Source organism: Chelon labrosus (genome assembly GCF_963514085.1).
Source record: "Chelon labrosus genome assembly, chromosome: 13".
NCBI classification, from domain to species: Eukaryota; Metazoa; Chordata; class Actinopteri; order Mugiliformes; family Mugilidae; genus Chelon; species Chelon labrosus.
The window spans coordinates 17777320-17793674 of record NC_140346.1 but is presented as its reverse complement, the minus strand read 5'-3'; the positions used below and the strand labels follow the sequence as shown (position 1 = coordinate 17793674).

At 41.1% G+C, this 16355-nt stretch overlaps 1 protein-coding gene across 1 annotated transcript; it reads right to left on the bottom strand.

The window, feature by feature from the left end:
* Positions 1–1026: 1026 nt before the first annotated feature.
* gemin7 (gem (nuclear organelle) associated protein 7) lies at positions 1027–5605 on the bottom strand. The gene is made up of 2 exons (XM_084558975.1): positions 4842–5605; positions 1027–3192 (listed from the first exon to the last, which is right to left on the bottom strand). Exons 1-2 carry the CDS (start codon positions 4881–4883, stop codon positions 2785–2787), a joined length of 450 nt encoding a protein of 149 aa, XP_084415101.1. The 5' UTR covers positions 4884–5605; the 3' UTR covers positions 1027–2784.
* Positions 5606–16355: the final 10750 nt, after the last annotated feature.

Genomic DNA, 16355 nt, shown 5'->3' with positions numbered 1-16355 from the left:
CATTTCTTCATTAAATGTTTTCTATGCATGTAATCAACAATAAACAATTTACGTTGTGCATAAGCGTCCCAGTGCAATATATTATGTGTTTATACGATGTATGGGAGTGTGTGTGTGTGTGTGTGTGTGTGTGTGTGTGTGTGTGTGTGTGTGTGCAAAGAAGCATAAATGACCAGAAAATGGAAAGGCATGTTTGTGCATGGTACGTGTTGCTGCAGTCATTACGGACAGTCATCACAGAGGTGAGAGTGAGAGCTGAGGAGCTGCTGGTCATAGAGCAGCAGGCCTGTGAATATGAAATTAACATTGGTTGTCCTTGAGGGCTTCCTGATTGAATCACACAGGCCCGATGACGTCATACGAGGTTTCAGTCATATTTCGGATTAGGGAGGGTGAGAGAGAAAGAGGGAGAGAGGGAGTGGATGAGTCACTGCCTCATTGATGACTGTCTCTACTGAGTGGTCAGATAATTCAGGTACAAACAGAGACACAGGCACAGCACGACCGCCTAATGGCACTCAAATAAAATGACTTATTGGGAACTCGCAAAATACACCTTTTAGGAAGATTAAATAGTATTGATGCCCCCCCCCCCCCCCTCCTCCCCCTCCCTCCTCACGATGAGGCTGGTGCTAAACAATGATGAATCTTGTTCTTGTGTTTTGTATTTACGACCAAGGATTTAAATAACTAATGTCTTGGCTGCCATCATATCTGTGCTCGGTGTCGGCTTTTGCTGAAACTTTCAGGAGATATGAGCTGATTGTACATTTGATCTATAGAGGATCCAACTTTCCAAGATCAAATAAATGAATAGACTATAAATGCGACATAAACCGCTTTGTTTGTTTAGTCCCACTCAACTGGATAATGAGGAAGGCAAAGAAATGGAATAAATTAAGTACATTTGGGTTAATTAGGAAAAGTAATACAGAAATAAATACATTTATAAATATAAGTAATGTAGAAATGAACAAGATATTCTAAATTAAAATGAAGGCAAATAAATACAGACGCAAATTATGAGAAATATCTGTTTATGAAACATCGATAAACACATGCATCTATTGTAAATATTCACTTTTGGTGCCTTTATTGGCTTTGACTGTATTTAGTGAGTAATTTATGTACGTATTTTAGTATTTACCACTTCAGTCACTTCAATTACTGAAGCTCTGCACTCGTGTTTGACAGAACAGGCCTTTTGGGCACAGACACACTAACTAATCCTGGGACTGAACTTCTATTCAAAGTGACTTCAGTAACGTTTCTTGTTGAAAGTCAACACAACACAGCAACAAAAACACAAAATGCTACTATATAAGGATGTGAAACAATCATGAAAAGACAAAACAGATTCACAGAAGCATGTAAATTGAGTCCTGCTGCAATAGTTTTAGTTGGGACATTTGAAACCCATCCTATTAGGATTTCTAAGTGGTATAAACACTCCCTACATCCCAAACTGATCAGGTATCTGTGGGGTGATCCACAGAGGTCCCTCCCCTCAACCCATAGGACCCAAAGGCCCCCACTAACAACATTCTGTTGCCAGACACCACAGGACACCTTCAAAAGGCCCATGTCCATTCTCTGATGAGTCACAACTGTTTTGGAGGCACAAGGGAGACCTACACAATATTAGGAAGGCGGTCATAATGTTATGCCTGATCGGTGTACATGTTAACTTCCTGGTCAGTGGATCTGTAGTCAGTCGATAGAGCATTAGAGAACAGTGAAACTGTCACTGCTTCTCGGAGGCCAAGGATTTTGTCATCCTTCTTGTTTGAAATTAGTCCAAACTCTGATACTGGCTTTGAAATATGTATGAGAAAGAGGATTAGGTAATTCTTACAATTCAGAAATACCAAATGTTTGGCATCTTGGCTCCAAAGGTTACTGAAACGGTTATTTGATCATGAAACAGTTCTGGGTTGTAGTCATGCAGCTGACAAAGAGATACACTTCACAGATATACTGAGAGTTATGGGCCAAGACTGAATCTCCAAGCAGCGCAAACTCTAATAGATGTGGACACAAATGATTTTCGAAGAGAAAATGTGAAAAACAACTGTTTTCTTCAGAAGCTGTAATTTTCAAAAACACCTCTATATGTTACAAAGTACTGAACATTTTCCCAAACACAAAATGAACATTCAGTCACAACTGTAGTTAACGCAAGAGGATGATAAAAGTGCATCATTTCATTTGCTTTAAAGAATTAAATTAGACAAGGTGTAACTCCAAAACAGCAATATTTTTTTTTATCTTATCTCACAAAGAAAGACAGTGTAGAGCAGACATGATCTGATTAATACAATGCCAGGCTATGTGTCTGGGGAAATATGGATTGATTTATTGATCTTAACTTCATTATCATCAAGGCCCTCAACTGTGGGAAAGAAAGAAACCACAAACGCCTCTACCTTCTCAGTTATTCCTCAAGATGGACTTAGGCAAACATATGGTGAAAGCACTGACAGTCATCAGGAAAATATGATGACATTATCAATACTTACTTACTATAATCTGTAATCCGCTGAGAACCTGCCGAACACCAACAGCAGGTTTAAACTTCTCTTAAAGGTATAGGACGCCCTCTTGTGTTGAAAAAGTGGGACTGCTCGTCAGTGCTGGACCGTCAACTGCCACACATAATATGATGAACACTTTTATAAACCATCTCACAGTGTGAAATCAGGGCCCACTTACAACAACAAATGGGACTCCCAAGTGCCTTTTATCCCAAATGTCATTCAAATCTGTTTAAACAGCCTGCAGTGTTCATACGTCAAAAGTGAATGAAATCACATCCTGACTCCTGATCAGCGCCTCCTTTTGCACCCCGATGGGAGTGTGCAGCTTCGACACCTGAAAGTTCAGCACGTCAATATCCGACGCGCCAAACGTGGCCTCCACATTCACCTTCTCGTGCATGTGAAACTGAACCTTCTTGTTGGTTATGGAGAGCAGACAGCGGAGGAAACCTTCTCTCAGCACAGATCGAGCATGCTGTTCTTTCTGCAGCTGCTCGGGGTCGGTTTCAGACGCAGCTGACGTGGTTATGGCGGTACGGCAGAGAGCAATGAAGCGGGGAGACTTGGGGTCAAATCCGCGGCTGTTGGGGTCCGGGCCTTTGGGCAGGCGGATCACAGACACCGGCGTCGCCATACTGAGTCTTTGTGCCAACACCTGTGGAAGATAAAACAAAATCATTCACACCAGCAGGACAATACCCCCTCTACTTTAAAAAAAAAAAGTCTTATTCTGGGATATACTCACACAGAAAGCTAAGAGGTTCTTGAACTGAAAATCTAAACTAAGTAACCGATAACAAATGACTAGAATCAGTTCTCAAAAGCAATTACAATCTCAAGAGAAAGCTGCCCTCAGCTGCTCTCTGAAAGTGACTTCTTATACTAGAAATCCATCTCCAAAAATGCTGTACATTGTAAATGTGATCTCTTAAAACTTAAATTTAATTGAACAAAGTACATTTCTAGATTCTTTAACAAAATAGTGGAATTCTTGTTAATTTTTTATTTTTTTTAATGCAGTGACAAACTAGCCAGTGCAATTATCCTATCCTGGACACCTTTTATATTTTGTGCTGTGATGAAATCTTCAAAATTTTGTGCTGATAGCCTTTGTCTTTCACTAAGTGGTAAATATCTCCCGTTCTTTTTTTGTCTATGGTCATGGCGCTGTTGACAACTGAGCTAATAAATTGTGAGATATTCCACCAGGCATGAACCTTGACCTTGTCTCAGTTTTATTAAATGTGTTGCTGGTATCAAATTCAAAATGTGGACCTATTTTAAAACAGTACAAACAAATAATATCCTACAACAACATTTGTATTTACATCACCATGTTCAGATGTCATCAATAATTCCTGTGAAGTCGCGGACTAAAGTGACAGGATTAATATGCGGGAAGACTCAGATGAAGTTTATAAGATTGCAGACACCTTGGTTGCACGATTAAAGCAACCTAAAGAGCTCAGGTTGAAAACAAGATAATTATAATTCAGAAATGGTCTTTTAGCTATGTGCATGCACGTCCTTTCGTCTTCCTTCCTATGCACAAAGAAGCATTTTGGGGCTTTTTCCACAGATTAATGTAGCAACACAGCCTCATTTTAACATAAGGTGATATAACAACAATTTTTACTTCTTATAAAGTCACTTTTTCAACGCTGTTCTTACCAAAAAGGGCAGAATAACTGTTTTAATCGTTTTATTTCATTTTAATCAAGCATATGGGAGGTTTGGAGTCTATTTTCAGACAAAACCACCAGTTTAAATTGGCATTTTGATGTAGTTAACATGTGGTCGATATTTTTTAAGACTGTTTGGACAGTTTCCTCCTTCCTAAAAGATGAGCCTAAAAAGTTAGCTTCAAGATATCGATGTAAACAACCCTTCAGTAATAATACAAAACAAATGAGTGGTTAACTGCATTATTTCCGGTTAGAAAACATCGCATGTTGTTGTTGTTTGTGCTAACTTACGTGCTAGAAGTTGTTAGCTCTTATTAATGAAACTGTAGCTAGTTTAACATTTAAGCAAAAGTAAAACTAAATATTAAAGCTTAACGTGTTTCAAGTGAGGTCGTCAAACAAATCAAGTATTTTATTCAATCAGGGAGAAAGAAAAACTGGTAACCTTCATTAAAAGTTAGCACAACTGTGTTGGTCACATATTTGTTGAATGTGGACACGATACAAGCATAAAAATACGTTTTTTGTTTTTCTCATCAGCGGCAGAAACTGAACAACACTTCAATTAAAGATGCACAAACATTTCACTACGGCCCTTATTGTTTAATCACACACTTACAGACTGCTTCCTCAAGCTAGCAGCATTAGCCTGCAAGCGCATCGTTGTTGCTTCCGCGTCTTCTTCTTCTTCTTCTTCTTCTTCTTCTTCTTCTTCTTTACATTTTTGGCAGTTTTAACTCTACTGAGCGCAACACTGCCCTCCGCAGGATAAAGTTATTTACAACGACCGCACCACAGATTTCTGTACGGTATATACACTGCCCGGCCACAACAAAAATCGCCACCTGTATTTAAAATATTGGATAATTACTGCGTGGGCGATTATCTTTGCAATGAGTAGCTTCTTGTTTCTTAAACAACCATGTCGAAAGACGCGTCCCGTGGTCGTGGAAAATATGTTGAGAACAGTCAAATCACTATTTTCTCTGCATCAGGGAGAATAAGATAATTATTTTCTCTAATCTGTTTTTCATGGTTTGTTCCCCCAGTCATGAATGACCAAACATTCTTACCACAAATGATTTAATGACTTTTAAGAGTCTCAACCTTTATATAAACCCACTGATGTGTAATCCTGAAACTTCAAGAGGCGTGCATCTGCAAAGAATGTCTCTATGCTGGGTTTAATTTATCACCTGAAATCCAAACATCCAAGCACGGAAGTTCCCCAGTGATGGTGCCAGGGCAAAGGGCTCTTTGCATTCCTTGCCTGTCTGTGTGGGAACTCAAGAGAAAACCCTTACTGTGTGCGGTCCGAGCAGTACGTGAAAGACTTCATGCATGTCTCTTCTACGTGATGAGACCTGACACACTGCTCAAGAGTGTCTTTGTTTGAGCTTTTCTGTAGCATTTCCAACAGTTTGCATGATGAGAATAATCTGATGTACTTTTTTTAGCAGCTGTGTCTTTCTAAATGTTGACATCTGCAGCACCTGTACTGTTGATCTTAGGATCATTTGAGCCATCTGTAAATATATGACTAACACGTAGACTAGTCTGCACTTTTGACCTTAGTGACAACAGACTCATTATGCTTTAACCCTTCCACACACGCACACAAATTAAAAGATAGGAAAGATAGCAAACTGTTACTGTGATGTATTAGGCAAGATTGGGTGCCTAGATACAATCTTTTCACCTCATATGAGAAGGTATAGTAATCTAAACAGGTTTTCAGATTAATCAGGAGTGTGTTCCAAGTTTTTATTGCTTTAAAGGAGAAGGCTGATTGTGCAAATGCTGTGCCTCGAAAGGGCACGCTACAGTTCCCCCTTATGGTGGACCTGGTAGTTCTACCCGTTCCTTCAGCACAGGGCTGGACAAATCACTAGTAAATAACATTGATCATCTTGTGACAGTACAATATTCTGCTGGGAAACGTTTTGACATGGCATTCGTGGGGATGTTACTGGTCTAGCAATGACACTCCTTGCTGGCAGCAGCCATCCCCAGCAGGATGCAGCCTGACACAGGCACACACACAAAAACAGTTTAGGAACAACTCAAATAACATGAAAAACAGCACAAGGTGTTGACCTGGCCTCCAGATTCACTAAATCCCTAACTAATCAAGTATGTATGGGATGATCCACAGAGGCCCCTCCCCTCAACCCATAGGACCCAAAGGCCCCCACTAACAACATTATGTTACCACTCACGACAGGACACCCTCAGAAGGCCCATGTCCATTCTCTGAGGAGTCACAACTGTTTTAGAGGCACAAGTGAGACCTATACAATACTAGAAAGGTGGTCATAATGTTACGCCTGATCGGGTTATCATTATGTAGTAAATATTGATTGCACAAGGCGGTGGGCAAGGACCACGGCAGAACCTCAGATTTTTAATTCTTAAGTCCACACAAAGGTACAAAAGCGTGGCCAGCTACATTTTTGTTAACTTGCTGCTGAGGTGTTGATAAGGTTTGCTCTGCTTTTTAAGAATGAGCAACTGAAATAAACTGGAGTGCTGAAAAACATTTAGGATCAGTCTGAGGCTTCAAGTTGCCAGCTCCCATTGAAAATTAGTTGGTTTTACACTGGTAGCCTGAAGACATTATTACAGTGGTTTCTTTTCTTGGACAGTTGCCAGATCCGTAGCTGTAGCCACGCTGACGCAACCACTAGCTGACAGAAAATGAACGAGGAGCAAAAAGGAAACCAGGACCGACATGTGGCTGCCATCATTAGTTATTATAAATAAGAATTTGTCTGTTACTACTTTTGGCCTCTGTCCTTGAGTTTTGAGCATGTGAATAAGATAAGAGAAAAAAAATGCTAATTCATATTTAAATAGGTTTGTATTTCAGTACTGAAATAATAGGTTAACCAAACATCACCAAATTAATTTTAATGCAGCATTCCCCCAAACTGTTTATTGTGTCACTATTGAAGTCCGTCTCCAATGTAGCCCATTTGTTTCCAGCTTTAATATGTAGTTTTGATGCCATCCAGGTTTCCTTTTTTTTGGGCACACGCCTAGCCATGAGGCTCCAGACAGCCTCTGGCGCGCCGGTCTGCCGGCTACACTGTGGTGGTTCTCCGGCCTGCTGGCCACCGGCCAACCTCCAGCAACATGCTCCTTGTGCTCCTGTCCCGTATGCTTGTATAATTTGCAGAAACATTTCCTTGTGCTGCGTTTTCTCCTTCTCCTGCCTCCTGAGTGTGTTTTGAGTGCGTACTCACCCAGAAACCTAAGTACGAAAGTGAAAGTTGTGAAGGAAAGTTGTGGTTTGGTTTAAAACCACGGCCTTCTCCTGACCTTTCGCACAGTGTCTCCTTTATAAACCTACACTGTAAAAAGGCACCAGCTTAATAAGTTATCCTGGCTTGTTTCTATCATTTAAATTGACTTAACATAAAAGGTTTCCCATGTCTTGCCTTGTTCAGTCCTTTCAATCAAAACTATGATGGACATAAACAGAAAGGCTGCATTAATACCGCACACTCATTAATGTCACTATAATGTAATGTTTATAAAAGACAAGGTCCAACAGTTACAGGCTTTAGGTAGGGCCAACGTTAACAGCTGTTTTTGGATGCAACACAGGATTGGTGTCATAGCATCAGCATGAGTTTGTTTGCTTGTTATTTACGCTCTTTTACCCTTTATTTATGCTTGTATAATTTGGAAGAGCATTTCCTTGTGCTGTGTTTTCTCCTTCTCCCGCCTCCTGAGTGGGATAGGGGCTCCCTGAGACCCTTCACAGGACAAGCGGTTACAGAAGAAGATGAACGAACAGTGTGCTTCTTCATGCTTTTCCCACCCACAGTGAATCCGGTTTTGGAAGTGAAAAAACAATCCAAATCTAGTTCCAAGTTTGCTGAAGTGGTGCAAGTTTAATGGAGTTCCAGGTCATGTTGAGCCTACCGACACAGAGTGGGTCCGAGACCGGAGACTGACCCTGAATGCAGGGCCAGAGCACAGATATACCCTGTCCCCAGGTGTGGTTGCAGACAGTTCCTGATAGATCGTATAGTGGATGTATATTGGTCAGTTGACGGCAACTTTACACAGGAGGGTGAACTCAGTACGGGGCAGGGGTGGCTCCCAGACATGGTCAGAACAGAAGGGCAAAAGGACAAAGGAGTGACACTCAGGTATGTATGATCAAGGCTCTGATCAGCAGGGGAGACGAGACGGGGAGGATAGACAAAGGAGTATGATCAGGAAACTCAATTCCAATGTCCCTTCAAAGTTTACTTCTTCAGAAGCAACACAGGAATGGTCCCACACCTTCAGAATAAGTTTATCTGTTTCCTTATTCAGGAAATGACAGAGAATCCCTTTGTTTACAATCTTTGTTTTCTTCTTCTAAAGAGGAAACACTTAAGTTTAAGTGTGAGGAGTTCACACTAAAACACATGGCTCGTGACTACCTGAATGAAGTAATGTCTGGATCTGGGCCCAGATGATGAGGTATTAAACAAAGATTAGTGAATAATCGTTTAATTTCCTGAACGTATCAGTCACTTCCACCTTGAGTAACAGCAGTGTGTCTGACTCACAGTAAGTGAAAGTTGTAAAGGAAAGTTGTGGTTTGTTTATAGATGGTGTAGAAAATACTCCCACTTGCACAGGCCCAGGTGGGCGGAACACCTGGGCCTGTGCAAGTGGGAGTATTTTCTACGGATGGCAAAAGTTTATTTACACATTTAACCAAAACCACTGCCTTCTCCTGACCTTTCACACAGTGTCTCCTTTATCTAAACCTACACTGTAAAAAGGCACCAGCTTAATAAGTTATCATGGCTTGTTTCTATCATTTAAATCAACTTAACATTAAGGTTTCCCACGTCTTGCCTTGTCAGGTCTTAGTATAGAGTTACTGTTTCCCTGTCATGTGTCAAGTTTTGTTCTTGTCGTGTTCATCTTGTTTTGATTTTGGGACGGGGAGGTTATACTGGCAGCCTCTGGCGCCCCGTTCTGCCGGCCACACTGTGGTGGTTCTCCGGCCAGCTGGCCGCAGGCCAACCTCCAGCGACCTGCTCCTTGTGCTCCTATCCCTGCTCCCAGGAAGGCCTATACTCCTGTTCCTTGTGCTCCTGTCCCGGCTCCCAGGTTGGCCTACGCTCCTGCTCCAGCTCCTGTACCGGCCCCAAGGGTCAGCTCATGTCCTGTTCCCGTTCTGGCCCCAAGGGTCAACTCATGTCCTGTTCCCGTTCTGGCCCCAAAGGTCAACTCATGTCCTGCTCCAGCCCTTGTACCAGCCCAGAGGGTCGACTCATGTCCTGCTCCAGCCCCTGTAGTACTGGTCCCAAGGGTCGACTCATGTCCTGCTCCAGCCCCTGTAGTACTGATCCCAAGGGTCGACTCATGTCCTGCTCCAGCCCCTGTAGTACTGATCCCAAGGGTCGACTCATGTCCTGCTCCAGCCCCTGTAGTACTGATCCCAAGGGTCGACTCATGTCCTGCTCCAGCCCTTGTACCAGACCAGCTCTGCTGATGGCTCCTGTTCTGGCTCCGAGGGTCACCTCCACTCCAGCTACATTCGTGGTTCTGAGTTATGATTTCCTGTGTTCATGTTTGTGTTTTTTTCATATTTCAAGTTCTTCTTTGTTTCTTGTCTTGCCTTCTTCCTGTCCTGTGATTTCCCACCTATGTAATTGCCTGCCCTGATTGTTTTCACCTATGTCTTCTCCGCCCTTCTATATATAATCCTGCCTTTCCCTTTGACCTCTGTCGTGTTTTTTTTTGTTTTGTTTTTTTCCCCCATGTCTTGCCTTGTCAGGTCTTAGTGTAGAGTTACTGTTTTCCTGCCACGTGTTACGTCAAGTTTTGGTCTTGTCATGTTCAGGTGTTCATCTTGTTTTGGATTATCCTGCCATTTAGCAGCGCTTTGTGTTTCCTTTTGTTTGTTTAAATTCATTTTTACCAACACCTGCCTCACCTCTTGGTGTCCTGCAACTGGGTCCTACCTAAAGTACTGTGGCAGCTTGTTGTAAAATGCCACAGTCAAGGCTTTGTAAATGATAATGAGGAAGACTTGAACAATTCAGTGTCATCAGAACTGTCTGAATCAGAATTTCAACCTACGCACAATCCCATTCAGCGGCGGATTGTATCCCTTTTACTTCCCCTGCAAGCAGTCCTTCATGTGTCACAGTCAGCAATCCAGCCAGGAGCATAACTGCACATCTGATTAATTAACAGCATCATTGACTGAAGCATTATAGAGCACCAACCCACTTTCTTTACTTTCAGGAGAGGGGTCTCTAGGTACAGAATATAAAAGGCAGGCATTTTATAGACATAACTTTACTGTCATAGAACCTGTTAAATATGTTTTGAGAAGACAAAAAAGGTCTCATACTTTTGTTTATGTCCCTATTCTAAAATTACTTTCTGAACTTATCAAAAGAGACCAAGTATTGAATGAGCTGAGGGTAAACAGTCCAGCTGAACTTATCATGGTCAGCCTGTGGTGTATATTGGATCCTTGAAAATGTGCCAAAAAATACAAGTCATTACTGTCATCAGTTTACCTAGCTTTACTCTGCAAGACTGAACTGAAGATTTATGGGTATAATAGTGTTTTGGAGTCACTGATAAAAGACATTCAATATCTAGAAACAGTTGGTGTGTTTGTTGAGAAACTTGGTTGTAATGTAAACGGGACCATTTTGTATGTGGCTGCAGATAACTTGGCTGCACACTACTTAGGTGGGTTCCAGGAGTACTTTAATGTGGATAAATTTAGTAGGTTTTGTCTGTGCAGTCGTGAAGAAATACAGACTTGTGATGTTAGAAGTGGTAAATTTATTTTACGGACTCCAGAATTGTACGTGTCTGTGGATGGTGTGAAAACAAGAATGTCCTCTCAACAGATTGACAGGTTTACATGCATGCCAAGGCTTTCCTCCTGATTTTCTACATGATGGTGCTGGAAGGCTTTGTACCCAAACTGAATTGTGAAATCGAACGTTTCCTTTTAAGTTCTCTGTAAACAAAATTGGAGTCTTGTGCGTTTCCTTCCCTCATCATCGGTCACCAGCGTTCCAGAAGATCAAACATGGGTATTAATCATCGAGCTCAAACACTTGGCTGAGTTATTTTCAACGCCATACTTCCCTCCAGACTCATTTTGTTATTTACAAGCAAAAAAAAAATAAATGGTTCAGTTGCTACAGAAAGTTTTCCCGGAATATGTTTCCGTCATTCACCGTTTATTTAAAACTGATTTAAATCTGAAGGCTTCCTGGTCACTCCCAAGACCTTCTTACTGAGATAAACCTACTGTAAGTAATTAAACACTCATATTACGGCTTAAAAATTTTGAAGAACTTTTATAGTTTTCTATACGCACTGCTGAAGATCATTCGTTTTGGAGGGAATGCCACTTTTACATTTCTCTTTTCATTCTTCTCTACCTCCTTCTTCTCCTCTCTTTCTCTTCCTCCTCTTCTGCTTCCCCCTTTCCTTCTCTTCCTCCTCTCATCCTCTCCTTCCTCCTCTGCCTCTTTGCCTCCTCTGCTCTTCCTCGTCTCCTTGTCTACCTCCCCCTATGAAAACACTAAACACACATTCTCATTAGAAAAAAGATTCTACAGTCCGGACAAGCACAATTTAAGGACAGGGGTGCGAGGTGAAAGGATTAAAATAATTTATAGTGGATATCTTAAAGTGCATCTTCTTTCCATTTTCAGGTAAAAGTGTCTACAACGCTCCTATCATCCTATCACTCCTATCATCGTGTCAGAAAGCGAAATCAGACGTCTGTCAGTTGAAGGCATCCAATCAAGCGTCGAAGAGCTGTACCGTGACCTTGGTCTAAGAGGGGGATTTATTTTGCAGTTCGAGGATCCTGATTTTAATAATCAGTTGTGCAACCTAACGGACATCAAAGACTGTCCTACAGAGCGGGCAACATTAAAAGTATCGTTCTCAGCTGATGACTCAGATTCGACACTGGATACAGGCAGCCTTCCATCACTCTGTAGTGGAGATTCTGTCGATTGTCCTGACCCCTTCCCAATTCCACAGTTCTCACATGATGCAGAGCTGCAACTGAGAGAAGCTAACTGTAACTGATTCTGAAAAGTGTAAAGACTGATATTCTTGACACACTTGCAGATAGTATGGTGAAGATTAGTGCTTATCCTGAGAGGGCTCACTATGAGAATGTAGCCAAAACACTGGTGGAGAAGCATCCCTGTCTGCGAGAGCCAGGGTCCAAACGGGGATGGTATTCATGGTTTCACAGCCTGAAGTTTAAGCTCGGCAACTACCGGCAACAGTTGAGTGCAGCGGGATGCCCTGAGGTCGTCATAACCAAACGTAAAGGAGAAGGCTCAATTGAAAACGGTTCAAGAAGTCAAAGAAGGGTCAGGTGAATCACTGTCCTGATCCACCTGAAGGACGGTGTCCTGAAAACATGGAGGAAAAGCGTGAGCTAATGAAGGCTGAAATGCAGAAGAAAGACCCTGATCACCAGCTGTTGGAAGAGCTGATGGCTGCTACATCAGCCACTCATCACAGAAGTAATTTCCCAGGGGCCAGCACTGTTCAATGAGAGACGAGTAATCACAACTTTGTATGTAATCCCCAGAAGAGGACGTCCCGGAGAGTCTTGTAGGACACAAATTGGAGAAGAAGGGCAGCTGTGCTTCTTGGCCTGCCACACTTTATATCGGATGAAGATGCTTCTAATGCCATCAGGATGTGTGATGTGAGAATAATTGTCTATAATGAAAAATTGTATATTATTTTTGTCAATCTCCTAATCTCTTTCTCTTCCTCTTTCCATCCCTCCTCCCCTCCTCTACATTTCCCCTTCTTGTCTACCTTCTCCATTTTTTCTTCATTTTCTTCCTCCTTTACTCACGCCTACTCTTTCCTTCTCTCACCCTCTCCATCTGCTCCCCCCTCTGCCCTTTTCTCTCCGTCTTCCTTTCCTTGTATATCTCCTGATCTCCTTCTCTTCCTCTTTTTATCCCTCTGTTACGGTGGCCTGGAGGTGCAAATCAACATTACAAAACATAAAACACTTTTACAAATTCTGAAACAAATTTACATTTCAGAAAACAAAACTACAAGTCTTAAAACAAAATTACATTTCAGAAAACAAATTTACATTTTAGAAAACAAAATTACATCTCAGAAAACACATTTACAAGTTGCAAAACAAAATTACAATTCAGAAAACAAATTTACAAGATGCAAAACAAATTTACATTTCAGAAAACAAAATACAAGTTGTAAAACAAAATTACATTTCAGAAAAAAAAATTACAAGTTGTAAAACAAAATTACATTTCAGAAAACAAATTTACAAATTGCAAAACAAATTTACATTTCAGAAAACAAAATGACAAATAACATAACACTTTTACAAAGACCAAAAAGGGAATGTACCAACCCCGGGGTTGGTACATTCCCTTTCCGGTTGATGTTGGCCTTTTTGTAAATTTGTTTCTGCAGTTTGTCAAAGTGTTTGGTGTCTTGTAAATTTGTTTTCTGAAATGTAAATTTGTTTCAGATATTGTAAAAGTGTTTTGGTCTTTGTAAAAGTGTTATGTTATTTGTCATTTTGTTTTCTGAAATGTAAATTTGTTTTGCAATTTGTAAATTTGTTTTCTGAAATGTAATTTTGTTTTACAACTTGTAATTTTTTTTTCTGAAATGTAATTTTGTTTTGCAACTTGTAAATGTGTTTTCTGAGATGTAATTTTGTTTTCTAAAATGTAAATTTGTTTTCTGAAATGTAATTTTGTTTTAAGACTTGTAGTTTTGTTTTCTGAAATGTAAATTTGTTTCAGAATTTGTAAAAGTGTTTTATGTTTTGTAATGTTGATTTGCACCTCCAGGCCACCGTAGTCTGTGGAGGGGGCGTGGTGCATCAGCTGCAGGAGAGAGGTGTGGAGAGGGCTCATGAGAGCAGCACCAGGTGAGAGTGATTGGCACACCTGCATCCTGTTAGATTAATCACTCTCTCCTTTTAAACACAGTAGCGTGCTGGACCTGGGAGAGACGAGACACGACACAGAGGACGACACACTTGGCTGTTGGCAGCGCAAGACAACGCCTGCGAACGGCACCTATGGGCGTGTAACTGTGTTGTGAAACAATAAATATGGATGGGCAGAACGAGGCTTTGTGAAACAACGAAACGTTCGAAGCAATTGCGCCGGAATTGTGTCGAGGCTTCGAAACAATCCGACACACGTAACTCTATGGTGACATCTAGTGGCCTGTTTTGCGAACATCACATTTTGACCATGAAGCGCAACTGCTTCAGACAAAGAATATAAATAGCCGACATGGAACGCGATGTTTCGTCAACCGCCACGTGGTTCAGTGGTTAACTCACATGCACTCGGCCTAAACGGCCGAGGTTCGATTACCTGCTGATGCTTAAAATGCCTGAACTAGTTTATCCCTAGAGTAAACTGAGCATTTTATACATATCTGCCAGTTACAGATGTTTTGTTATTTCAGTTTCATAGTATATTATCCTTTGGGATATACTCGAGAAAAATGTTACAATGGTTTTAAAATGTATGCTTATGGCCCAGGCTTTTTTTTTTTGGGAACATGTTGTAGGGAAATAAAGGAATGAAGCAGGTTAGACTAATCAGGTTCAACATGGGAAAAATAAACAACAACACATTTGTATGTCAACATAAATTTTTATTTAAGAATAACAGTTGTTCTGCCGTCTTGGCATTTAATTTGTTTCTTGTTTTGGAGTAAACCTCCCCAGCCTTGGAAAACATTCTTTCACAAGGCACGCTTGTTGCTGGCATGCACAAATATTTTTTCGCCATTACACTCAGGTTTGGATAAATCACTCCCCTCTCTTGCCAGTACTTTAAAGGGTCAGCTGTTCTTGGAATAAAGGTATCAGTCATGTATTTTTTAATTTCCACTGTGGCATCTGCAGTGGCGCTATGAATGCGTTGGGTTTCACCAACACGGTGATCAAACAAATCCCATAAACTCTCTGATGGGGATGTTGTTGTTGATGATGATAATGGTGATGATGATGGTGGTGGTGGTGGTGGCGGGTCTGAGGATGTTGATGCTTGTGGCTCTACTTTAATGAAAAGAGCAGTTAATTATACAGCATAAGTATACTATATACTATGTTATGTTAGGCTACATCACCCAATACACTGAAATGAAAACTGACACTGCTCACCACCAGGTGAAACCAGTTTGAAACACCACTCTGGGGGCATCCTCCCCCAGTAGATTTTTGTGATTTTCACGTACAAACTAAGCATTCTGGTGCATTCTGACAAAATAATAAAGACAAAATAGAACATCTCCTTACAAAGACAAATGGGGCCATGGAACTAAGTTTTAACTTAATTTATTTGCCTTGTAAAATCCAGCAAGTTTAAAAATGCTAATACATCAAACATTTTAATCGCATATAAATATTTGACCTGAGAACAGTTATTTTTTCATATGAATTTTTAGTATACCATTGAATAATGACTGAAATTTCCCATCCAAAGGGCCAACCAAAGCGGTTTCATCAGCTTCTTCGTTCATGTTCACTGTGGTTTGTAGTCTGAAGTAATGACGCTAGTTGGTACTCCAGTATAATCGGTCCGCCGAACTCATCCAGTGAGAAACGTTCCGCGGTGCAAAAATAAGTGTGATTAAAATGCGTAAAAAATGATTAACCCGTTATTTTTGTGTAATTAATTAATCTTAATTAACAAGTTAAAGTCCCGGCCCTAGTTTTAAGTCCTTCATCCCCGTTGTAGTCCATAACATCTCTGTCCCGGGACTTTGAAACAGCACGCAGGGGAAACAAAAAAAGCCGTTTAGCATACACGTTTGAGGTGAAGCTCCTTGTGTATGTCCTCCCACGATCAGTAGCCTGCTGCGAAATGTTTAAGTCCGGACAGTCGGGTCCCAACTCCTTCATCCTTTTCTTCTCCACAGCCGACCTAGTATATACAGTCAATGCAGCCGACCGACGAAAATTGCGCGAATGCTTCCTGATGGACGTGATTGATTGATGAATTGTCCAATCAAGCAGCCATCTCTTTGCTCAGTTACGTATGACTCAAGCGCGTTAGGGCGAGCCCCAAATCCTCATTGAAAATGCATTGAAGGC